The following is a 25,212-nucleotide window of genomic DNA, read 5'->3' as shown; positions in this document are numbered from 1 at the left end:
CGCGAAAATGTCTGTGATCTCCTCACGTGCGAAAATATCTGTATGCGAAAATAACAGCTTATGCAGTAACCTGCAACACAGTATGATACAAATTATCTTAAGTTCTAATACTGGAGAACAGTCAGCATAGAAATGTGTTTTCATGCATAAAGTACTGGTTCCTTCTTACTACAAAATCTAAATTTGACGGAAGTGAACGGCATCGTGAAACCATACAGCATTTGTGTTATTATCTGTAAATAAGTGGATCAGATGGGAGTAGGGGGAGGTTGCTAACGGTATGGGAATGGTATGTCAACATGGTGTTTACTATTCCTTTTCTTTTAACCTGTTTATAGCATTCGAATGCATATTATTCTCAATATTTGGTATTTTGTCCTTCAGAAGTCAATTTAGAGCTTATTTAGATTGCAACTCAGCATGTGCACTCCCTGCTTGCTGAGCCTGTAATATCTCTTGATTGACTCCTGTGGATTTGTTTCAAAATGAGTGGAGGGTTTCTTATGAAATGGATTTTTGCTCAGGTATGTATGGTGTATAGTTTAGAATAAAGGCTTTGACTGCTAGTTAAAATATATAATAGTTGATATCAAATTCTAAAGCTGAAGGGTAAAGTGGTTACAAGGAGAATAGAATTTCAGATGTCATAATTCCTGTTTTGTGTGCATATCTTGGTTCCAAGCGTCCATAAACTTGACTTCAGTGTTCAACGATCTCCTGTGCTGGTATCAGAAAAGCCATGTGCAGTCCCAACTAAAGGGAACCATGTTAGGGTGTTTTGTGCTAGAGAGATCTAGAGCAGACAACCCAGAATTTATCATGTGGTGGTATGCTCTACGTGAGGCACTGTTTGCTATGCAAGCAAAGTTTTTTTTTTTTTTAGTGTATTAGATAGTAAGGGAGATTCATTCATTAGAATAGAAGGAAGATTAGCACATATTTTGTTTTGTGCCACTGATTAATTTTCATGTGTTTTAGAATTATTTGAACTGTACATTATCAGAGGTATTTGAATGATAGATTGAATACGCTATGGTATTCTTGGGTACCTTACATTGTATGATATTAGGGTGTACATTGTACTCTCATCTGAAAAAGAATCTGTGTTTAGCAGTATGCTGTATTTAAGGTCAAAATCAGTTTTCATTGAGGAATTACATTACTTGGTACTCATTTTGGTGTAAAATATCTCACTAATAATAACCTGGTATTCATGTCAGACAACATTTAACAAAACTTGTAATAACTCCTGTACGTAAATGTATCAGTCTATCCTTTCAAGGACAAGTTCACCTTCATTAACATAAGGATTGAGAGAATGCAGCAATAATAGTAGAGCACATCAGTGAAAGCTTGAGGAAAATTGGACAATCGATGCAAAATTTATGAATTTTTAACATTTTTGTGTTGGAACCGCTGGATGAGGAGACTACTGAGGCTCGTGATGTCATATGAGTACAACAGTACAGTATAATGAAAATGTAAAGAAAATTCAACATATTTTCGCTTTTTTTCGCATAATAAAAGAGCACTTGACTTGCCTCTTTCTAAAGGCAATGGGAATAATATTACTCATAACATATGTCACTAACAAGTCAAGGGAATGTGTACTTTCTTCAAAAGATGAAATTTTGTGAAATTATCTTTATATTTTCCTTGTATTGTTGTACGCATGTGACATCATACACTGCAGTAGTCTTCTCATCCAGCGGTGACTGCACAAAAACTTCAAAAAATCATAACTTTTGAACGGATTGTCCGATTTTCCTCAAACTTTCAATGATGTGTTCCACTAATATTGCTACATTCTCTAAATCCTTATGTTAATGAAGGTGAACTTGTCCTTTAAACATGTTCACTTATTATGCCAGTGTATCAATGTAGGTTTACATGAAGGCTTTATGGTGAACTCAATGGGGCATGGTTTGTGTTGGCTGGGATATGTTAGGTCCTCCCAGGTTGTGACGTTGTACGGTTCACTGTGGTATGCTTTGGACCACATCTCTGCTGTCATGTAGTGTTCTTACATTACTGGCAAGATGATCCTGTATTAGTATGATCTTTGAAGACTCGAATGCCTCTCATTCATTGGAATAGCAGGACAGGATGGATTACTACTGTTATTAGCCTTCGTCCAAGGCTGATCAATTTCTCAAAGAGTCCTTCCTTGAGTGTCTTCAATGCATTTTTAAACACAATCATTTCATAGAGATAAAGGAGTCTGCACTAAGGAGTGCTGGATACAAGTGTAGAGTTTTATTTTGGGGATCTTTTTCTTCCTATTTTGAGTGTGTGTGTGAGTGTGTACACATTTAATGTCTTTGTGTTTACAATAGGCCCATGAACTCTGAGGGTGAAATAGTGTGACATTGAAAAAAATTGACATTACAGTGGAAGTTGCTAGGCAGCTCTGCTAAAGCCACCCAAGGCATCCCAAGAAAACTGACACACTGGAGGACAATATTTTTTATCATCATGTAAAAGTTTATTGTGATGCTATGCAATGAGCAGCCCAATGGAGAAAAAAAAATACAATATTTGCCAAGTGACTTCAACATTTTTTGATTCTTCCCAGAGGCCACACACAAACTGAATTCCTAGAAGAGAGGCATATTACGCCATAAAACTATTTCAGACTCTAGTGGCATCCTTATGTATTTATGTTTGTGTGTATGTGTGTGCATGAATGTATCATATGTGAACTATGACATCTTGTCATACACTTGCTATGGCTATGGTACTTTTTTTTTTTTTTTTTTTTTTTAATAAGGCACTGCCTAAAGTATATTGGTACCAAACCCTTGCATATTATTTGTGTGCTGTATACCAACTAGGACCTACATTGTACCTTGTATGTAAAATATACTGATTTGTTGGAAGTTCATCTGTTGTTGGTATTCATGTGGTATGAACATACCGAACAAAAGAAACAAAACAAAAATATGTGCAGCTAGGCGGCAAGGTGCGACTATTCACATTGTGGTTGCAGTTGTGTGCAGTAGACTGTATATGATGGCATTATGCATTGTAACAAATGCTCACCTAACTCATTGTGCCGTAACTTTGTTACAGATAGTTTTCATTTTAGTGTCCATCATATGATCATTTGAAGTATTGTGAACCAGGTTTTGCAATATTATACAGTGATAATGGGTGTAATGAGCGTTCTTCTTTTAGTGAGAATAAGAAGAAAGATGTATAAATTCTTAAATTGTAATATATCAAAGAAGAACTGGTTTGTCATTTCATTTCCATAGTTTCACACACACATTTGTAAAATGCACACAAGCATACATTATGCATGAACACACACATAATATCATATACTCAGTACATTCACATGTTCATACTTATACATGCAACACACAGGCAGTGGAAACATTAGATATCCCATTAAAAGGGATTTGATGGGAGTGATTTTACCATGCTTTGAGCATTGTCTTACCATAATGAATGGATTTGTTGCCACTCTCATGGCCATTTCTACAATGTACATCAGGCAACCTTTGGTGGGGTTCTTAATTTTATCAAAGGCAAGAATGTGACAGAGAAGCATGGATTAGTATAGAATCCTCTAGCTCAATCAGAAGACTTCACCAGGTTGTCTACTGGCTCATAAAAGGACCTTTGTGTGTTTGTGAGTGAAAGCAAGGCGGTACAAAGTATTTTCTTGGTGAAAGCAAGACTTCAGGATTTAGTCTCCTGGAGGGTGTTCATATAGGTGTTTTAGCATCTCTAACATTTACAGTCCAAACCTTGTGGGCCAGTGTAGAAGCATTGCCACCAGCTGGAAAATCACCTGAAATTTAATCCACAGTAAACCACGTGTCTGCTACCATAATGCATATTGCAGGCAGGAGATACTACACGTTTTTGTAGTACTGTACCTGCCTGTATACGATATGCTGTAATTTTGCACATGAAGCCATGCAGTATTCTGTGCTTGATTAATTAGTCTCGCCTCTTGATGGCAGAAACACTTCGAACTATGTCTGCAGTATTTCTTGAAGTGTGTCAGTAGCAATCACACTGACTGTAAACTATTTGCCACTGTTGGAGGACTTTGTCTCAATGTGTAGGCTGCTATTAGACAGTGTGTGTACACAAGAACAGAGACCAAATTTATGAGTTGACTAAAATGGCCATAACATTGTTTGTTGTTGATAAGATGAACATAAACTAATCACTGTGATTCCTTCTTTTTCTTTTGTTGCAATCTACAGAGAAAAGACAGACTACACATACTCCAGAAGGTGAGTTCATTGCTGTGTTATGTGTTTGATTTTTGGTAGTAATTAAAGTGCACTGCAGTAAAGAAGTAATTTTTGTTAGATTAAAGGGACTGTACAGTACTGGTTGAGGTGGGGATTCATGTTTTGAACATTCCTAAGTGAGATAATGAAAAGCCTCTTATGAAATATGAAAGAGCATGTAATTTTAAGAAGGATTCAACGTTTATTTGATGAAAATTGGTTTTCAAATGACTGAGATATCCCAAAAAGTGCTAATAATAAAAGGCGACATACCACAACTTTATTAGGATCTCTTTGTTTCACCTTGTTTTTGGATATCTCAACCATTTCAAAACCGATTTTCATCGAATAAACTTTTGATACCCCTTAGAACTGCATGCTTTTTGACACGTCATAGAGTGGTTTCTGAATATCTCGCAAAATATTAAAAGCTAAATCCTCACCTCGACCAGAACTGTACCCACCCTTTAAGAGATAATGTGACTGACACTGTGGGAAAGCCATAGTTTCATCTTGTTTCAGTGCATTTTGCTTTCTGTTCTAAAAAGAGTGAACAGTGTGATCTAAAGGTTGAACTTTTGTTTATGTTATGCCATAAACTTCCATGTATACAACCCTCTTTATTTCAACACAGAAAATACCAAAAACTGGAGGTAAAACCTCAAGGAGCAAGAAAATTTTGGCGATGGCTGCCAAGCCTGATATAAAATCCTGTCATGATAAGTTTATGCAGCCTATACACATGTTATTGTGTAGATAAATGAAAAAGACATTGATTTGAAATGTCATAATACATACACCATTATTCCCAAAATCAACTTGTGTGTCATATTTCTTTCTATCAGTGTTACTGTTTCATCATAAATTCACCCACTGACGTCACGATGAAGAGTTTGCTAGCGACTGTATTGAAAATGGGGCAGAAAGGATTGGTTGCGAATATGCAGTGTGTTTTACATGATTATCATTTTTTTTTTTTTGGGGGGGGGGGTTTGGCTGACTCCCAAAGTTTTGATGCACCTTGTACATGAGTGCACCATGTATGCCAAAATTTACAGCATTTTGTGATCCCACCTGTCCTCTATGATTGAATTTAATCTTATGAAAGACCGTTTTTTCTCCTTGAATTCTGAAAATGCCTATTTAATAACTTTGGTCAAATGAGTGACAATGTAAGGTCGTTGCTCTAAGGGTTGGATAAAAGAAAAAAGAACAGCAACAAAAACAAACACATACATACATCAAGTAAAATGAAACAAACTTTTGTGCAAATATCATATTTGATTTAGAATAAAATTTTTCATTTTAAGAAATCAAAATGAAACTGGTAAGTTTGAGAAAGAGAGAAAACTTTTAGATCATGTCATGTAGATATAAGGAAGCTTGACATGTGTTTTATGAACATATTCACACAATCTGTCCTCTTATGATAATGTATTGTTCTGTGAAAACTGATTTAGTTTATACCTTGTTCGATTTTCTTTTTTACGTGTGTAGTGCCAGTTACTCGTCATCAGTAAGCCACGCAGCACCTCTGCGGAGATTAGCCAACTCCTATGAGACACCCATTATGTCTAGAAATGGCCAAGAAGAAGGTGAGCTGCTGCCACAGACACCGTACTCCGCTGCTCCTGGACACCGCTATGCCACGCGGTCAGCATCCCGACGACGCAGCAGTAGGGTCATCGGTCAGCAGGAGGGGGGCTACGACAACACCCCTGTCCGGGGTCAGAGGGCAGCACAGAGGACGAGAAAGATCACAAAAACTATGGCTCAGGTGTTGAGTAGATCATCGGGACTCATTGAAGAGAATGGTGCTGAGTATGAGACTAGTGCTGACAACAGGTCTAGTGTTCAGACCAGACAGAGTGGGCTGTTAGCAGAGATGAATCAAAAGAACAGGAGCTTGAGTAATATATATGGTAAGTCTTGTAATCAGACTAATTGTAGTGGGTCAGCATTAAACCACACAAGTTAACCTCAGAGGACCCAGTACACTCGTAAACAGTATATTTGAATAAATGAAGTGTCATTCAAAGGAGATGGAATAATGATAGTCACAAATTTGCCTACATGAATGCTTACATTCACATTAGCAAGTTGTAAAAACAGTGACAGCTCTCCTTCACATGAAATGCAGGAAATTGGTGTGACAAGTGGAATACAATGTTACATACATCAAACAAGTTTATGATACAGTACTTGATTAATCATTTGAGATGTAAAGTTGGTCACAATTGATGAAATTACTACATTTTACAGATAAAGCTGCATAAAAGTTCAGAAAGTGGGAAGGAGAAGGGTTGACAAATATCTCAAGTTGGATCCTCGACTAGTCCAGTGTAGTTCAACTGAGGCAATATTTTTGTAAAATTCTGGTGTTGCAGGATGTATGTATACATGAAGCGATCCCTATCAACCCTGGTTCTACTTATTGTGAGTCATTGTGAGATTGTGTAAAAATTGACTGTTTGCTGAAATAAGACTGAATTTCTTAACTTTTGATCACCTATCATAATGTTACAGAATTGCTTACCGTGTTAAGTATCATTTTTTGTGTGTTTTCACAGGTTTGGACAGAAATGAAAGTGACATATCAGGTAAGATTACTGTCCATACCTCTTTTTTAATATTTACCATTGATCTTGGAATTGCTTCTACGGTGTACCTCATAGATGCAAGTTTGACGTACAGCTTGTATTGTATCTACATTATACCTAACCTCAGATGTATCATTTCCAGCCAATGGGTAGATGTGCTATGTTTCTCCTCCCTTAATTCTCTGGCTTGCTGGAAAAATGGAACTTGAATGGAAAAGAGCATCACTTCCTTTTTTTTTTTCATGATGGAATCTATTAGGTAATGAGTACAAATTATGTAACACTGAATACTATTACTAAGTATTGCCTTGCAATGTAAAAACATGGCATGATTATATACTCATGCAGTATACCTATAAAAAGTCAAGGGATGGAGAAAATGTGTGTAGAACACAGCATGTCAGTCACGCTTACCCCTGTTTCCCTCAGGAAATGTGTCATATGCCTGCAGACAATGATATATAATAATTTCTCGTACACATGTCCAATGTACATGTCACATGATGCTGCCATTATCTACAGGGTCCCTTTCAAGCTATTTGAGAGCATAATTGTTGTTTTTTTTAATTTTTTTATAGCACAGTACGTGTATATGAAGTTAGAAAAGAGTGAATTTCCCACCGTAGTTCATGAAAGGATGCATATATGTACAGATTAAGAAATATGATGAAATACATGTATCAAATGACAAGTTCATCAGTTTTTAGATTCTTAAAAAAAATAATTATCATATCAGGTTAAAAGTTATCTGCTTTACTAGTTCTCTTTGTATACCTGCTTTATTTCTTTAAGTTAGCAGGTGATCTTTGTAGGCCATGCACAGAGCAATGTGCTGAGGGAAGTTGCTGGTAGAAATCTTTTTTATACTAATTTTTGCTTCATCTTCTTTGTTGTGACTTTGTTACCAAGACAAGGAGTGTGATTGAAGCCTGGCCTCAGTTCAGTCTTTAGATTGTCTGTTTGTGTAGTAATCTGATACCCATTCCCCAAGCGAAAGTAGTCTTTAAGTGGTTCAGCAAGGCAATGTACATGTGTGTAAAACCAACAATATGGTCAGATGGTTTGACTTGGCATGCTTTCAAAATAGAAATAATACATGAACCAACGGCATAATTTGTTATTTGATGGAAGCGTTATGCCATGTTGTATAGACTGCCATACTCTGTGTTTGAAACTGCTCTTTAATATACTGATAGTAGACAGTGATTATAGCACCAAGTTTAGCTTCAAGTGCTCCAACTAAATGATTTGTATTCATGACTATTTGTCCAAAGTGGGTAGTGTATAACAAAAAAAGAAGATTGATACACAACAACACTATACAACTTATTCTGTGTCAGATATAGACTTATTAGGCCCAAAAAAAATTGTTTGTTTGCCCTTAATTGTCAAAACCCAAGAGGGTCGGTAGGTCGGGTTTTTTTTTTTTTTTAAATACCCTTTTTACCCATGTAATTTTGTAACTTTGGCAGGGCATCTCGTAATACACTCATCCTTCTGGCAATACTTCGAGTTCTAGTTCACTTTGTACAGGATGTGGCGCAAAAAACTTCAAGGGATTCATTCAAATTTACGTCTTGCCAGGGCCCGGTAGGCGCGGCAGAAACACTCACTGACAAACACTTATAACGTTCATCTTTGTTAAATTTTGCAAACAGCTCCAAAAAAACTACCTTCCAGTGAGATGCTGGCAACTGAACTCCAAACAGTTTTGGTGCCATGACAGCTGGTAACGGATGCTGCAAAAGTAGCCATCTTGGCAGTCGCACTGCGCTGTGCCGCAGCCGGTACGGTAGCTAACTGCGACCAGCAGCCCCATACGCTATGTGTATGGGGCTGCTGGTCGCAGCTAGTACGGTAGCTAGCTAGCTAGCGCACTACCTATGTACGTGAGCCAAAAAGGTAGCTGGCATGCAATGCATGCTATAAAACGTAACCTGCGGCCTCGCGCAGCCCGAACACAATTACGATGGGTCGATGAGATGAAAAAACATTTTTAGACCTTTTTTTTTTCATTCTTTCTTTAGCTTAAAATGGATAATTTTGGGTTTAAAACCGTTCACAAATTTGCAGAAGATGAAATTTGTGAAAAAAAATAAACTTGAAAGAGCAACCAAAAAAAAAATAAGTAAAAAACCCGACCCGAAATTTCCGTGATTTTTAGTCGGTCGCAAAGGGCAAACAAGCCATTTTTTTTTTTTTTTTTTTTTTGGGGGGGGGGGGGGACCTTATTCCAGAGCGCTTCATATGGCTGTATGTAATCTGTATGGACAAGTGGCATGGTTTAATAGGATACTCATGTTTTGAGAAAAGGGCAGTGAAAATCAATGATCTATATAAGCAGTTCTAGTCACTTGCACTGTCTCCAAGGCATCAAAGTTTGTGGTCATTGTATAGAGGTGGCTGCTGGTGCAGGTCTGATTCAGCAGTTAGATGGTATAGGAAGTCAGCTTGTGAGATGATGTAAGAACAGGAGTGATGTCTTCTCAAGGTACATGTGTACACACATCTCATCCCTCTTGTCCTAGATTCTGAGTCTCTCTCAGGCTTGGCATCACAAGGTTCTAGTACTACCACCATCACCACCATCACTACCACCACTACCACTACTACCACCTGGCTGCAACAACAAGGAGAGTTCTACCGACAGCAACCTGGTGTCTTACCCTTCCTCATGACTTGCCTCATCACCACCCTAACCATCATAGAAACCATAGTAACCACTGTCGTCAGGGTGACGTCTACATCAGTCAGCTCAGCAGCATCGTTATTGGGTTCTGCTGTGTCTCGTCTTGGTCATCTGATAGGTTTGTATCATTTCCATTTTATTTATCTATTTGCCAAAATTATGTTTGAAAACATGGCATGGAAATTTGGTTTTGTCACATGTTCACTATGGAAGCATCTAAAGAACATATAAAAGAAAAACAAATTACATTGCATTTACAGAGAACTAGGCATTCAATCAAAATGCCAGCTATTATTATGATGTGGACATATACAACAGGATGTACATAAGCAAAACCTATGTAATGAATCAGCTACTTTTAGTCATATCCTATTGATGAAGATTTTATGTTTTTTAAGCACATATGAGGTTTTCTAATTTGGGAAGACTTTGAAATCACATGTGAGTGACATGTTCAAGTAAAAATATTTCCTTGCAATTATGAGACTAAGATTGCCACTCATTGGATCTTATGTACATATATCCAGTCTGTTTCTACACCATATGAGATATGCACAATGCAGTGTTTCACAGATTAGAAACTTACAAGTTCCTATTATATAACACCTAGATAGATCCTTGTCATTTGATTGATTGTTTGACACTGATCATCCCTCCCATTTCACTGTGATGTCACCATCCATACAATTGTGGCTCCATTTCCCATGCAAGTTTGGATCCATACGATTTGCTCCATTGCACGCATGCTGAGAGCCCAGCACACTACGAGTGTATTAAAAATGCTTGCGTTTGCAGTGTGTGTATGCGACAGCGCGCTAGTGTAAAGCGCTCACTCTCTTGATCTCAGATTCTCTCTTGTTTCTAAATTAATAAAACATCAAATGACAAGGATAAATTTTAGGCATTATATAAAACAAATTATTAATGTTTTTCATTCATGCAATGGACAGAATATTTCATTTGGTGAAAGATGAAATGATCCAATGCACTCATAAAGATTCATTATTTGTATGTTATATGATGATACATACATCAGTTCATTGGTTCTATGATGCAAGAAATGTGGTTCACATTTTATTTTGTTTGTAACATGTTTGTGAATGTTTTTACGTTTATGTCTCTTCCTGAAGGTGACTCACTCAGACTTTTCGTGTTGTATCTCAGTCTGCTGCTTACAAAGTTAGTTTCATCATGCAGATCATTTTGGTATGGTCCATGGCTGTACAGCTTTTGCAGGTAACAGTGTAGTTTCATATGTTTGTTTACCTTTCTCAGTGAAACTTGTGCTGATTAAAGTATGATGTAGAAGTAGGGTCCATGAAACTATTTACCGATTCTGTGACGTGCTATGTGTATTTTTGGCATGGGCAGCGCCATTACTGCGGTGTATCATCCGACCCCCCTCCTCTCTCCCCACCCCTCTCACGCGCGCAGAATGAAAAACTGATGCATGGTTGTTTTAGCCAATGGGCATCTCGTACTGAGTGCGCGAATGCTTGCTTAGTGCGCGAACCTTTGTTACAAGTGCGCGATAAACATGTTGCCCTGAGGGTGGGGGAGAGCAGGGGGTGGTCGGCTGAGACACCGCAATTTGAGCTCATGGCTGCGCCCAGTGCCATAAAATGTCTGCTGCCCTCAACGAACCCGAATCGGTCAATAGGTAGGATGGCTAAAGTCGATAGCTTGTGGAACTTATGCTTGTGGAACTATAAATGATATTATAGTGTTTTCATTTTCTCTGCTTTCCAAAGTCTATGGATGAATGGTTAATCATAGAGTCTGTGTAAGGCTAAATTGCACTGTTATACCTGTTAACATGCCCATGTAATCAGCAAAGATCAAGTGGGTGGCATTCGTTAAGTAACAAATGGTCACTGACGCTGACCTGTAATACATAGCAAATTTCCAAACTCTAGAAATACAAGAAATACTTCTATGATTTTAGACAAATTCCCAAATAGATGCACAGCTTGAGATTGTTCAGATTCGTCAGAGTTTTCTTAAAGAGGCCTCCGGATGATTTTTAGACTTTTACATTTGAACTACTATAAATTAGTTATACTGAGTACAAAATTTCAGAATTTATAGTGATGGGATGAGGAATAAGAATGTTTTCAAAATTTATAACAAATTGCAATGAACAAGGATGATGACATGCAGCCTCACAATAAGAATACATGAGTTTGGGCTCAAGGAAGCAGAACAAAAGAGGAAGGCATGCATAAATTCTACACAGGTGACCTTGTTAAGCAAGCAGTATTGTAATGGAATTACACTGCTACATTTCTGAAATATGTGAGGCTCCTATGTCATCAGCACTGTTCAGTGTAATCTGTTTAAGATTTTTCAGAGTATTGGTCTCTGTGCCCAATGACCACAATAAAGTCCACAAATATATGTACATGGAGCTGTTGATTTATTTACTACACGATGTGAAATTGTGAAAATCATCTGGAATGCCCCTTCATCTGAGATTCTACTGTGCTCCTTTGTGTGTGGTTATGGTTTCTTCAGAGCTCCTGTCACAACCTTGATGCATGGTAAGCAGTATGCAGGAGGAGGAGATAGAGGAGGAGAAGGAGGAGGAGGAGGAGGAGGAGGAAGAATGCACACCAGTAGTACCTACACGGAAACCATGACAACCACAATCATTGAGGAGGAGAAGAGGAGGAAGAGAGGGGGAGGGATCCCTCTCTGCTGCTTTTGTCTTCCACTCCTACTGTTTCTGATGCGTGAGTACATGTACTGCCACTGGAATCTCTTCAGAGACATAATTACGTATTGACACTTGCACCCTTGATTGAGACTTGCTGGTAATATTACAAATACTTGATTCTTATAAAGCATGTTCATAGCCATGGAAAATATCAGTGCACTTAACAAAGGGAATAAGGCAGATACTGAAGTTATCATTTGCCTACAACAACAATTAATACATGTAGATGTGAATTGATAAGTTTCATTTGTCAGTCCATGGGCATAGATGAAAATAGATAAAAACTGAATTGATAGTAAAAATAATGACAATACATTACATTTGTAATGGGCATAATACAATGTTTCTAAGCGCACAGGGAAAAGACGAAAGGAAAGATGATAAACTTGATGTGATTACCAAGAATTGAAGTCATTTAGATTGTAGGAAAGCAAACTAAGGTTTTGTAATCTATACTTTATGGAGAAAGATTGGAGAGAAAAATGATTAATGAGTTTGTGTGTTTGTCATGTTTCACGAAGCATAGTGAAGCATAGTGACCTTGTTCGTGAATGAAAACTGAGTGTTGTTTTTTTCTCTGTCTTTTCAGTTCTGTCAGCAGCAACAACTGGACATTACTTCTTCATACCTCTTTTAGCTAGAAATGAATCAAATGAAACAGTGGTAAGAAGAGAATCTATTCTATGATCTATTATTTTCTTGTTCATACCAATGGTCGTTCTATAGGGCCTGAGTGCACACGTGTGTATTTCTAGGCAGAAAGCATCAATTGTCCTCCCTGTGTATGTTTGCTATAGATATGTACCTGTACTTCCATTGATTCATCATAGAAATAACTTGACACCTAAGATTGCTGTCATGGACTAGAGAGCATGGAATCTGTGATTGAATTTGACTGACAACAGCCTTTTATTCTAGATGGAAGTGATAATTTGGTGGTATTTCGTAGCTAGAGGTAGATTTGTTATATCTGAGTTACTCAAACCATTGTAGAAAATCCTTTCGATTCATGTTGTAAGTTTCCTGCAAAGCAGATATTATGGGATTTTACATATGATAATGATTTGCTATTTTTACTATTTTTTCTGTTTGTAACATGCTGATAATGTTGATATTTTGCATATTGAAAATCCTTTTTTTTTTGTCAATGCTACTCTTTTCCTAGTGTTTGTTTTCAAAGTGCTTGGAGTCTCCAGTTTTTAACAATTTCTTAGAAATTAATCTTATTTTGATAATTGTCAATTACAACCAACAGGCTGAATCACCATTACAAACCATCAACCAACAGTTCATTCTTCTAAAGGACAGGGCTGGTTACTGGTTTACCCCCTCTCCTCCTTCCCCACCACATCCTGGAGACTCCCAGAGTGGGGCAGGGTTCATTGGTGGGATAGGGGCGGAGGGGTGTATTAAATGCTTGAAGCAAGACCAACTTCTTGGCTGGATCAACGGTGCAGTGAGGAATGAATTGGGAGAACTTCGCACACAGCTACACAGTCAAAATCAACAAATTCAATTGGTGAGGATATGTTCCTTAATTTCCATTTCTTACCACTTGCGGATCGTTGTCCCTTGGTTTCCCTATTGTGTTGCGTATTGGATGATGGAATTGATATGCTCCTAGAGTCTTACAGTAATATTTGCTTCTACGACATCTTTGTTAGGTGTTATGCTTGTTTACTATCACAAGGGTGATAATGAACTCTACCAAGGCTTCTTTAAAATGGGGCTGTAACTTCAGGTTCACAAGTAGTTACTACAGAAGTGGATATTTTTGCGTGGGTAATTTTTTGAGCCCAGCAGAGTAAATAAATTTCGCTGGTTTTTAACTGCACAGAATCAAAACATTACATAGTGGTACACACTACAAGCTTGTCTTTTATTTGGGCCTTTCTTTCCCAATAACTATATGTGGATATGTATATTGTGATACAATGTACACTTTGCTTTCCTGGAACTTGTATCAACAACAGTGTGATACTGGAAATGAAATTTGGTTTGAATTGTATTGAAAATTGAATATAACAGCAAAAATAATTTGCACGCTTTTATCTTCGCGCTAGTTTCTGGTCATGCGAAATGCGCAAAAAATTTGCACACTGCAAAAATCTCCACTTGTACAGTACTCTTCTCCACAATTACTAAGGTTTTGTCAGAATTATAGTGATAGATGTTGTAAGATATCATTGTGAATTGATATGATACAACTCCTGTTGTCAACTCTTTTAAGGACTATTGATGAGTATCTATGAGATTTAATGTGTTTCTTTCACAATGTCTTAGCTTCAACAAGTGCACACACAACAAGCCAGTGAAATCCTAGCCTTGCAAACCCAACTAGCAGACAGCCTTGCAGCCAGTGGAGACCAGCCCCCAAACAAGGCTACCTTGATTCTTATCAACTCCATGGAGTCAAAGATCACAGAACTCAAGGGAGACATGCGAACATTACAACTGAAGGTCAGATATTGCTGGCAGACTTTCTTGCCACACCAGATTTTTAATTAAATTTCAGTTTGTAATTTGTACATTATATAGGATCAGATATCAGCTTACTACTCTCCCATCACCCATGTAATATTATAGATAATGATTTTGATTAAAATCTTAATTATGAATGCTTATGCTCCATTCACTATCAAAAGCAACAACAATTTTTTTCCCCTTAGAAGCAGATTTCAGGAAGCTTCTCCTAGAAGTAATCCACAAAACTCAAGAAAGCTGGGGGTAAGAATGTTAAAATGTATTTTGACATTACTATTCAAAGACTTTATGGGGGTTGAGTTGTATACCAACATACAAAATAATGCGTATGTACATGTACATCAGAGTACTCTAGCTGTCTCTGACAGCTCATACAGTCTGTTAATTGCATTTTTCTCTTCTGTATGCCAGGTGGACTCTGAGGGTGATGTGAGAAGCTCTTCTCCAACTGTTGTGAGTCTACGGCAGGAGTTCTCCACCTTATCCGAAGGTTTGGTAGGATTGCGTGGGTCTCTCCAACGTCTCCACACCAAACTGGCTTCTGATGTCCACCAAGCACAGCGTGCTGACAGGCAACAGCGGGGAGACATTGGCCTGCTCAGTGCCAACATGCTGACCATTACCCAAAAGATTGCTGAAGTGGAGGGTCTGGAACTGACCTTGATACAGCTGAAGAGAGAGATGGACACGCTGGTGAAGACCGATGGTCAGCATACCACACAGTTTGGCACCATTGTGGCCAGCATCAACTCTGTGGAGAGCAGCCTAACTGCAATCCGCAGCGAGATGCGTGACCTTGAGTTTAATGTGTCTGAAACCAATGCTGCCCACAGTTCTTCCAGCAGTCATATGTCTGCCCTGTTAGCTGATATGTCACAGCTCCGACAAGACTTGACAGAGATGAAGATGAAGCATGTTGGATTTGAGGGCTCTGTGGAGAGCCTTGTAGCTAAACATGCAGGACTTATGACATCTGCTGGATCCATGGAATCTGATCTAGCTGAATTGCGTGTCGCAGTCAACCAGCTCATTTCTGGTGATGTCAGTGGTATTGTAGAAAGGCTTGGTCAGCTGCAGACTCGACTGACTGGGTTAGAGAAGGAAAGCAGCCAGCTTCAGGTTGGTCTCAACACCTTGCAGACCAGGACGATTGTGACTCAGAGTGATGCAGGATCTGACAGTCAACTCGATTCTCACGCTCTTTCAGGTTTGCAAGACAGTGTGAACAAACTGAACAGCCAGTTTGCCAGTTTGCAGACAGAAATTGCCACCATCAAGCTTAAAGTGACTGAGTTGAAGGCATCTGATAGCCTCACCACCCAGACAATAGATTCACACTCTTTGAAACTTGTGGCTCTGGGTAGGAGTGTTGGTGCCCTTGAGCGGAGTCTGAATGGATCAGTGGTGATGTTACCAGGAGCAGATGGTGCTCCCCAATCCTTGATTAGTGTTGTTGACATGAGAACTCTCAAGGAGGAGATGGACAATATTCACATTGCCCTCAACAAACTGAAGAATGAGATGGCCAGTGAGACCTCGTCGGGTATCTCAATCCTCACAGGGGAAGTAAACTCACTGGAAAATAAAGTTGTGTTACTTAGGGAGAGATTAGATCAGGCCAAGCTGGAGACATCCTTGACAAGTTTGAGTGACGGTCTATCAGATGTCAGACGCAGCCAAAACAGTCTAGCTGATGATGTTGCCACGTTGCAGCTCAACACTGGCCTCCTTCAGAAGCAAACCTCCCGAACCAATGGGGAAGCCATTCAGCTGAGTGTCCTTGAGACCAGCCTCAACGATCTCTCCTCGTCCATGCAGAGAATGGCCCTCGGCAGTGAGGGCGTTGATGCCACAACTGGGTGTTCATCCAAGCAGAACCTGGACTGGATAAAGGGCGACATCAACGCGCTGCGGGAGACACTCGCCAGCATCAATGCCATTCTGTTTGCCAAAGACAGCGGCGAGACCTCACAGTCCACCTTCCTGGCTTCCATCCAGGAGAGGGTCACCAAGCTGGACTCAGACCTGCTGGATCTCAAGATGTCCTCGGGGAGCTGCGGCAAGGATGTTGAGGCATCCATTGCAACTCTGCAGGGACAGGTGGATGCCTTGGTGCTTGACTTCGGACACCTGAAAACAGCTCAGGAGGAGAACAGGTAAATATTTGATGGAACTAGACTTTGATTGGCTGATAGGTGAATGCAGACTGCTTAGAGTAACAGCAAAGCCAGTTGACGAACTATTCATTTCAATCGCATCTCATGTGATCAGTGAATATGCTATGGATTTGACTATATTTTTCAGGCAATGAAAAGAAACTTTCCATGTTATGGACCAGAAAAAAAAAAGCGTGAAGCTGAATCAGAATCTTTATGCTACTGTTCCAACCCACACACACCCATAGGCCCGAATTCACAAAAGTGGTTTAAACCTGGTTTAAACCTAGACCATGGTCTAAAATAAGCTTGAAATAGGCATACATTTGATGTGCACGTATCAGTGCTTGTTTGTTACTGGACGTCTGTTGGCATACGAATTCTGTCAATCATACTTATGCAGAAGAAATTTGCACAAACCATGGTTTAAATTTGTACCACCTTCATGAATTTGGGCCACCAAATTTGAATTAAGTTTGAATGCATTTACACTTTCATTAAGCCCAAAGGCCAAGGTGATGTCTGCGACTTATAAATGTACAGAAACCATCAATTTTTGGTGTTTATTTTATGATACACAAGTGTACATAACAATTAGTATGTATTATGTCTTCTCTGAAGGAAAACTGTTGCTAGGTACATTTTCTTGTGGAGCCATTCACTTACATCATCCACCACATCTGACATTGAAAAAAACAGACAGACAGACACACACACACACAAAACATTGTATTGTCCAATCCCAGCATGTAATCAATCACAGAAAGGCAGAAGGGTGGACACCTCTTTGAGTGACCCATCTCATCCAGTGCTAGTGAGATGTGACTTTGGATAATATTATTTGTTCCCCTCTTCTATATCCTTGTTCAGTGCTGGTCTGGCAGCAGCAGGGCTGGTTGGGACAGGGCTCGGAGCAGCAGGACTGGGAGCGGCTGCAGGGGCAGCTTACCGGGAAGACCTGTCTGAACTGAAGGCTAATGTATCAGAACTTCAGCAGCAGTATGCACACCTCGAGGTTGATGTCATCACCTGCTGCAAGAATAAGACTGGAGTAGGGGTAAGTCTACACTTGCTTTTTGACCTTTCAATGTCTTAACCCGTTGAGGACAGGCTTATTTTTGGTACAACACACATTTTCCATAGACACTTGCCCTAGTATACTCGGGATTCGTCCTCGACAGGTTAAGGCTGCAATAACCATGATAAGACTGGAGTAGGGGTAAGCAGACACCTGCCTTTTAACCCTTCAATGTTTTAAGGCTCCAATAGCCATAATAAGACTTGAGTAATAGTGAGCCAACATCTTTGTGACCCTTCACTGTTCCGATGCTCCCACAACCAGGAACCCTGATGGACTTTAGCTGCCATCTTAGAAAGCAAATTTGTGTTCAGTAATCTCTTCAGAATTTCAGAAGTCCTTTCACATGTTTTGAGAATCATACCAGTGTGTTATCTAGTTTCAACCAAGATAGTGTCAAAGGAATTCAAGGTTTCATTGCAATCACTGCTAACTCAAGAATTAAAAAAAAAAAGAAACCTAAACAAGAAGATCAGGTAATGTGTTATTTGTACAGTCTATGAAGTTAATAATTTAGTGATCACAACAGAATAGATTAAAACAGTGTATGAAGTTAATGATTTAGTGATCACAACAGAATAGATTTAGGACAGCATTATGATAAGAGGAAAGAGGGCATGAGATAGAAGCTAGGTAATGGATGGATTAGAATGATTACTGTGTGTTCATTGTTTGTCCCAGATGTTTCCATGGTGGTTTAACTCTGGGAGTCAGAGTGGAGCTGCTGCCAGTGCCTCAGGGCAGGGAAGTCTGGATGAAGAGGTCAGTCTGGTGTCAACACTCTCTCTCTCTCTCTTTCATAGTTTGCTTGTTTCTTTGTGTGTTGTACTTGACATTTGGTGTATACATGACTTTCAGTGCTGAGTTTAGCAAATTTCAAGCAACATGTCTTGTGCTTTGAGGCTACTGAAGGTTCTGTTTGTGAAGCCAGTGTGTGTGAAATCTTTGTTAATGAACTTGTAAGATATACTTCCTGTTTGCCTATCACAGAAGAGTTTGTGACCACACGTATACATAGAACAGATGTTGTCATTTGTAAAAGCTACATAGTGTTTCCATTACATCTTATCTGGAGATGATATTCTGCTTCAAATTAGTTGTACATGTGTAGTTAAAGTTCATGTTGTTATCACCTCCACCAAGGGAGGAGGTTATGTTTTTGTTACCGTTGGTTTGTTTGTTAGTTAGTTAGTTAGTTTGTCCATGTGCAAAATAACTCAAAAAGTTTTGCATGGATTTAGATGAAATTTGCAGGAAAGGTTGAGAATGACACAAGTAACAAATGATTAAATTTTGGTAGTGATCAAGAAATTTTTATGGATTTTATGAAGGATTTACAGTATTTTGCGAGGTAGGGTCAATGAACTTGGGAGTTCAAGCTGCGCATTTTTTAGTTTTTCATGTGCGCACTAAAGTGCGTGCTCTAGTTTCTGCTGGGGAGAGGCGCGCCGCACATCTGAGGGTTTATGATGTAACAAAGGCTTCTATATTGGGAAATTGGGCAATTTTTCAGTGGGTGGAAATAACTGATCTCTATGGAAGAGCAAGATCACGGTGGAAAGTAGCTGCTTGGTGGAGGTGTGCGCTCTCAGAGTGCTTTTCTAGTTATGCTTTGTTTTCATGTGTGACAAGTGTATTTGTTAAATATTTGTTAACATTTCAATTTTGATGTAAGGTATTGTAGATGTGATCAAAACCAAGACTATAATATGCACCCAAGAGTTGCCATCCTATGATTTCTGGAAAAAATTGTGTCCAATGGCAAGATATTTTCTGCATACAAGAATTCATTAAAATCAAAGCACTCTACTCAATAATTATTTTTATTGACTTAGAAAGCGTGATTTGGGTTTTTTTGTTGTCCGACAAATGTATTTAGCATTTTTTAAATGTTTTGTTAAATTAAGGAATGCAAAGATAATTATACAGAGTGTAGGAAATGTATATAAACTGAAATCAATGACTGCCAAAGAAGTAAAAATATATATATATATATATATATTGAAATCCTTTCAGAGGGTGAAAAGCATTGTGTTGGGGGCACTAGACATGTACAATGCAGACAAGACTGGGATGGTGGATTACGCCCTGGAGTCAGCTGGTGGGAGTGTGCTCAACACACGATGCTCAGAGACCTATTCCCTCAAGACCGCCCTCTTTAGCATCTTTGGTATCCCCATCTGGTATCAGAGCAACTCACCAAGGACTGTCATCCAGGTACGGTTCGACTTCTAATGATGTGAAAAAGAGAAAGCAAAATACCATTTTCTCTTGGTCTAAGTAGACAAATGGGGAAAAAATGTCTTGTATGTGTCATTTAACCTGCACACATGTGAACATTTTAAATACTTTATCCTGGTTTTGTGCAGAAGTGTGTGTTTGTATTGTTTTGTGTTGGTGTTTATCTTCCATTTATTTGCTGGGGGGGGGGGGGTGATGCAATATTAAACTACCTTGGGACATACAGTCAACCTCATCCAAGTCAAATTCAGAGGGAGCACAAAAGTCTTTCGACACTTGTGAAATTCAACTTCCACAATAGCATTTATTTTGTATCCATCTGAGGTAGATTTTTTTTGTGTGTGCAATCAAGTAAATTTTTGACTTGTTTTAAGTTGACTCAGGCAAGGATGACTACACACTGATGTTGATATTCTAGATGATGCATCTGTAAGATGAAGTTTCAGTCTACAACATCATTTCTTGGTGAGACTTTCCTTGCTATTTCTAAGTTCAGACAGTTGGCTGGAGGAGGTCTGTTCAGTTACACTTGTCATACTATCTCCTCTTTGCTCCCTGGTACAGCCGGATGTCCACCCTGGTAATTGCTGGGCCTTCCGGGGAACACAGGGCTATGTGGTCATCCAGCTAGCTAATGTCATCAAGCCCACAGCCTTCTCTATGGAACACATCCCCAAGACTCTTGACCCTACTGGATCCATTGACAGTGCCCCAAAGAACTTCAGTGTTTGGGTGAGTGTCAGAAAGCCAAATTCTATGAGAGAGGCAAGTTTACAAATTAGTCACATTCATTTGTATGCTAATGCAGAAAGAATGTTATACCAGAGTACTAATACAATATTTGTTGTTTGCCACTGGTTTACTCTGTTTAGTATTTATCCTGCTGTATCTCAAATGCTGTGTAGTGAGAGATTCTTGTCAGCTTCACCTGCTGACTTACACTGGACAGCAAAAGAAAGTACCCACTTCTGTCAAAGGCCGCACACAAAAATTCACTCCCTAGAAATAAACAATTTTTGTACACAGGTGTGCTACAATGCCCCTTACTAATCACATGCACATAAGCAAATGAATGTCTTCATAACAAAGAAGAACTTGACATGCACAGCATCTTGGTCACTGAATCAAAAGTCCCACACAAAAGCACTTTCAACCACACAAAAATGGCCACTGAATGGACAACATTTTTAAACAACTAACATTGATCCAAGCTCTGCAGGAGGAATAGACAGAACTTCCTCAGGACTACGCCAGACAGCTTGTCCAGAGCATCTGTCAGAGATGCCGGGAATGTGTCCAGGCACGAGGACAGACACATTATTGAAAATTGATGTTTGTGACTGCTTTTTTCGTCCTGTGACACTGATTTTTGCGTAAAACCTGTAAGGCTCATTCTGTTACATTTTGTGACTTTTGATTCAGTGACCAAGATGCTGTGCATGTCATTTTTTTTCTTTGTAATAAAGATAATCACTTGCTATTGGGTATGTGATTACTAATGGATATTACAGCATACCTGTGTACAAAAATTGTTTATTTGTAGGGGGTGAATTTTTGTGTGGGGCCTTTGACAGAAGTGGGTACTTTCTTTTGCTGTCAGTTTATTTTGGTGTTCATTCACTTTTATCAGTCTTTGTAACATTTGACAAAATGTACACAAAGCTCAACAAATTTTGTATTTTTCAAGGATAAATGTATAGGGCATATTTGTATCTGATATGCTGCCAATCTATTGTTTGACCATATAATGAACCATGGACATCTGAGTCCCAGAGAGTTTCATGCCTACTTGTACCAATTGGTAATCTTCACCCTTATGTGATTGTATGTAAAGCATCTTTCTGGAATAGACACTACACAGTGAGGATCAAGCGATGAACACAGATGAATGGTCACTACACATAATTTCCTGGCCTTGAAACAAATTTGACTTACAGCTTAAGCAAACCACATTGTCATGTCTCCTATGATTGATGATGGTGATCACCAATCACAGATTGAATCATTGTCCATCATCATCAATACCATCACCACCATCACTGCCATCATCAGAACTTCATGATCACAATGTCATCAATGATTTCCCTCATTGTCCCCAGCACAGACTGAATATGTTATATATTTTGTACTGAACTTCTCATGTTTGCCCTGTATGCACATTCCCCAGGGTTTGCGAGATGAGTATGACCAAGAAGGCTTCTTATTTGGATCCTACGTCTATGACCAGAATGGTTCCCCTCTCCAGTTTTTCCCTGTCCAGGTAAGTTCCATGTCATCCAGTTTATAGCTTTAGCCTGCACATAACCCAAGTAGAAAAGAGGTTTCAGTGACAGCATCAAGCCATGCTGAGGAGCAAAAACTGCACTTGGGGCCCCCACATGTTGGGGCAAGTGCTTAAGCATTACATCCTACGCCCCATCATCGGGTACAATTTTATTAGGCAGGCTAGATACAGTATGTGTACCACATACCGGGCGCTAGAGCTATGTGCTCAATATACACATAATTTATTTTTGCCCTCAGGCAACACATCATTTGACGCCATGAAACCTTGTCTATACTCAGGCAGATGTGTGTGGAAAATGTGTGTCATAGCAACATCAGATTATTAATGGGTTCACAGGCATTGGTGTGTTTGTGTGTGTGTGTGGGGGGGGGGGGAGGGGGTTGGTATCCAGCTGTACCGGCAACATAGCAACTGGTAGAAATTACGAGCTGTTAGGCACCGATACATTCATCGGTCTTTCCTATTGAGATCAGGACATGATGTGTATAGTGACATGGTGGATCATTCTCAGATCTTTTTCAATTGTGCCCCCCCCCCGCCTATCTTTTTGTCAAGTGGTGTATGGATTGTCTGTTACTTTCAAATCATTCAAGCTTTGACATATTCGCCTGTTTCAAGTCCATATCTTGTTGATATATTGCCAACATGTTATTGATTCTGCCTAGTGAAGCAAATACCAGCAGTTATACTGCATGTCTGTTTTTTGATAAACCCAACTACATTCTACAGAATATAGTCCGATTTCTGCATTGTTTTGTCTTTTTTCTTGTGATGGGATTTCTTGACTTTCTCCCCACCCGTATCCTCCTTGTAGGTACCCAGTCCCAAGCCGATACCACTGGTGGAGCTAAAAATAGAGAGTAACCATGGCAAGATGGAATACACCTGTCTCTATCGCTTCAGGGTCCATGGAGTCCTACACAGGTGATAACAGGAACAGCCAAGATTATTCATTCTTGCCTCAAGAGTCTCTGTGAGCTGTACCAGCCTCCTTTATTTTGTGATGTGTTCAGCAAATTTGAGTAGATACGGCAGTGCCTTGGTGTGAGGCCTGAAACATTTGCACAAAGAGGAAATGCATGTACTTAAATTATCTATCTTTCCAAACATTTGTACAGCATTACACAAAATGGCAGATAAAAGGTGTAAATTGTACATTTTTACATAAGATTTACCATCTGCTGATAGTCTTAAACATGTTTTTTTTTTTTTTTTTTTTTTGAGGGGGGGGGGGTGGGGTTATTTATTAAACAGATGTAGATATGTAAGTGCCTGTAGTGGATAAAAGAGACACAGTATTACATGGTATATGCAGCGTGAAGAGGGGCTGTTCCTGGTCCTAACCACAGAGCTATGTCATCATGTACATTTTGATCAGTGAACAGTCTCCTTACAAGCTTCCATCAACAAATGGCACCAACAGAACAATAGATTAAATATGCATTTTCATGAACTAAAATCATTTGTGCAAAATGGCTTGTTACACATTCTCTGTCAGTTGTCTGTATAGTGAATTTTTTGTAAAGTGATTTGTGTGTGTGTGTTGTCTTTTTTGTCTTTTTTTCTTTAGCTCACCTGAGCTTCGTGGTTCAAGTGAGCTATTACAGTCGTTCACTATCCAGTGAGCGTCCATCATGCGTCGTCAGTTGTGTATTGTTGTCTTGTATAAGCTTTTTCATATTTTCATCTTCTTGTTGAAAACTGGTGGTCGGATTTTGTACCACACTTTGCAGGAATCATTGATGTACAGAGGGCATTATAGTTTGTACAAAAGGTAGTGGGTGGACCAAAGAAACTAATATAACATTTCAACAGGTCAATCTATCAATATGCATTATCAAGCAACAAATCTTGACACTGTTTCGCACAGTAAGTCTAACATTTATGGCAACTTGTTGTAAGTTGTACTTATTTTGTCAAACTTTGTCCATATCACCGTGGATTATTGAAAGTTTATCGTCACAGATTTGCTTGCTTACCCCCAGAGGGCAATTACCCACCGACTAAGTACTGGTTAGTGGTGAGGTTAGAGTAAAGATTAGGGTTAGAGTTAAGTTTATGGTTAGAGTTTGGGTTAGAGTATGGATTAGGTTCAGGATTAGGATTAGGGTTAGGGTCCAGGGTAATTGCCCAAGGGTAATTGCCCTAGACCTGGTATAACTATTCTAGTCTGTGTCAGTCCATAGACATGAAAGCATTTTTCCATCTCTGCACCTCTATCCATGTAATATGCCAGTTGGGTTCTATACCAGCAGGGTCTTTGCATTACTTGCAGCTCCCTAGATTTCCCTTCGATTTTTCATTCAGTTGTTTTTATATCTTTAGTCATTTAAAGCAGCTTACAAATGTTTGGGTTTTCAATAAATCATTTCAACATTTTGGGAATACATCGGGTTTCCTCTTCAGGCTGTGTTAGTTTCAATATATCAGACCTCAAACATTGATGAAATTGAAGTTTGGAACAGATTTTTCTATGCACTTTTTTTTGTACAGTAGAAAGTAACTATTTAAATGTAAATATAGAATTGCAATATGTACATATGTAAATATATTGATGGAAAATCAGTGGGGCACTTGGTTGTTTTCACAAAGTATCGTTTGTAGTAAAATAGCTTTGAAAATATGGGAATATTGTGGTTTATATTGCACATGTCATCATTTGCCATGATTGTATCTTTTTGTTTTATAAATGTTATCTCTCAAAAACA

At 39.0% G+C, this 25,212-nt stretch overlaps 1 protein-coding gene across 1 annotated transcript in view; it reads left to right on the top strand.

The window, feature by feature from the left end:
- LOC140231684 (uncharacterized) overlaps positions 1–23,634 on the top strand; it is a 43,165-nt gene extending 19,531 nt beyond the window's left edge. The window contains exons 3-18 of the mRNA XM_072311837.1: positions 4,224–4,253; positions 5,751–6,175; positions 6,824–6,853; positions 9,382–9,660; positions 10,673–10,778; positions 12,057–12,274; positions 12,848–12,921; positions 13,514–13,777; positions 14,542–14,718; positions 15,154–16,898; positions 17,769–17,955; positions 18,658–18,738; positions 19,993–20,193; positions 20,782–20,949; positions 22,385–22,477; positions 23,319–23,634. Coding sequence (XP_072167938.1) covers positions 4,224–4,253; positions 5,751–6,175; positions 6,824–6,853; positions 9,382–9,660; positions 10,673–10,778; positions 12,057–12,274; positions 12,848–12,921; positions 13,514–13,777; positions 14,542–14,718; positions 15,154–16,898; positions 17,769–17,955; positions 18,658–18,738; positions 19,993–20,193; positions 20,782–20,949; positions 22,385–22,477; positions 23,319–23,432 — 4,192 coding nt within the window. The 3' untranslated portion in view covers positions 23,433–23,634. The remainder of the gene's footprint in view (positions 1–4,223; positions 4,254–5,750; positions 6,176–6,823; positions 6,854–9,381; positions 9,661–10,672; positions 10,779–12,056; positions 12,275–12,847; positions 12,922–13,513; positions 13,778–14,541; positions 14,719–15,153; positions 16,899–17,768; positions 17,956–18,657; positions 18,739–19,992; positions 20,194–20,781; positions 20,950–22,384; positions 22,478–23,318) is intronic.
- The last annotated feature ends 1,578 nt before the right edge of the window (positions 23,635–25,212 follow it).

The sequence above is a fragment of the Diadema setosum genome, chromosome 8, assembly GCF_964275005.1.
Source record: "Diadema setosum chromosome 8, eeDiaSeto1, whole genome shotgun sequence".
NCBI classification, from domain to species: Eukaryota; Metazoa; Echinodermata; class Echinoidea; order Diadematoida; family Diadematidae; genus Diadema; species Diadema setosum.
This window is presented reverse-complemented; position numbering and strand designations above follow the sequence as displayed.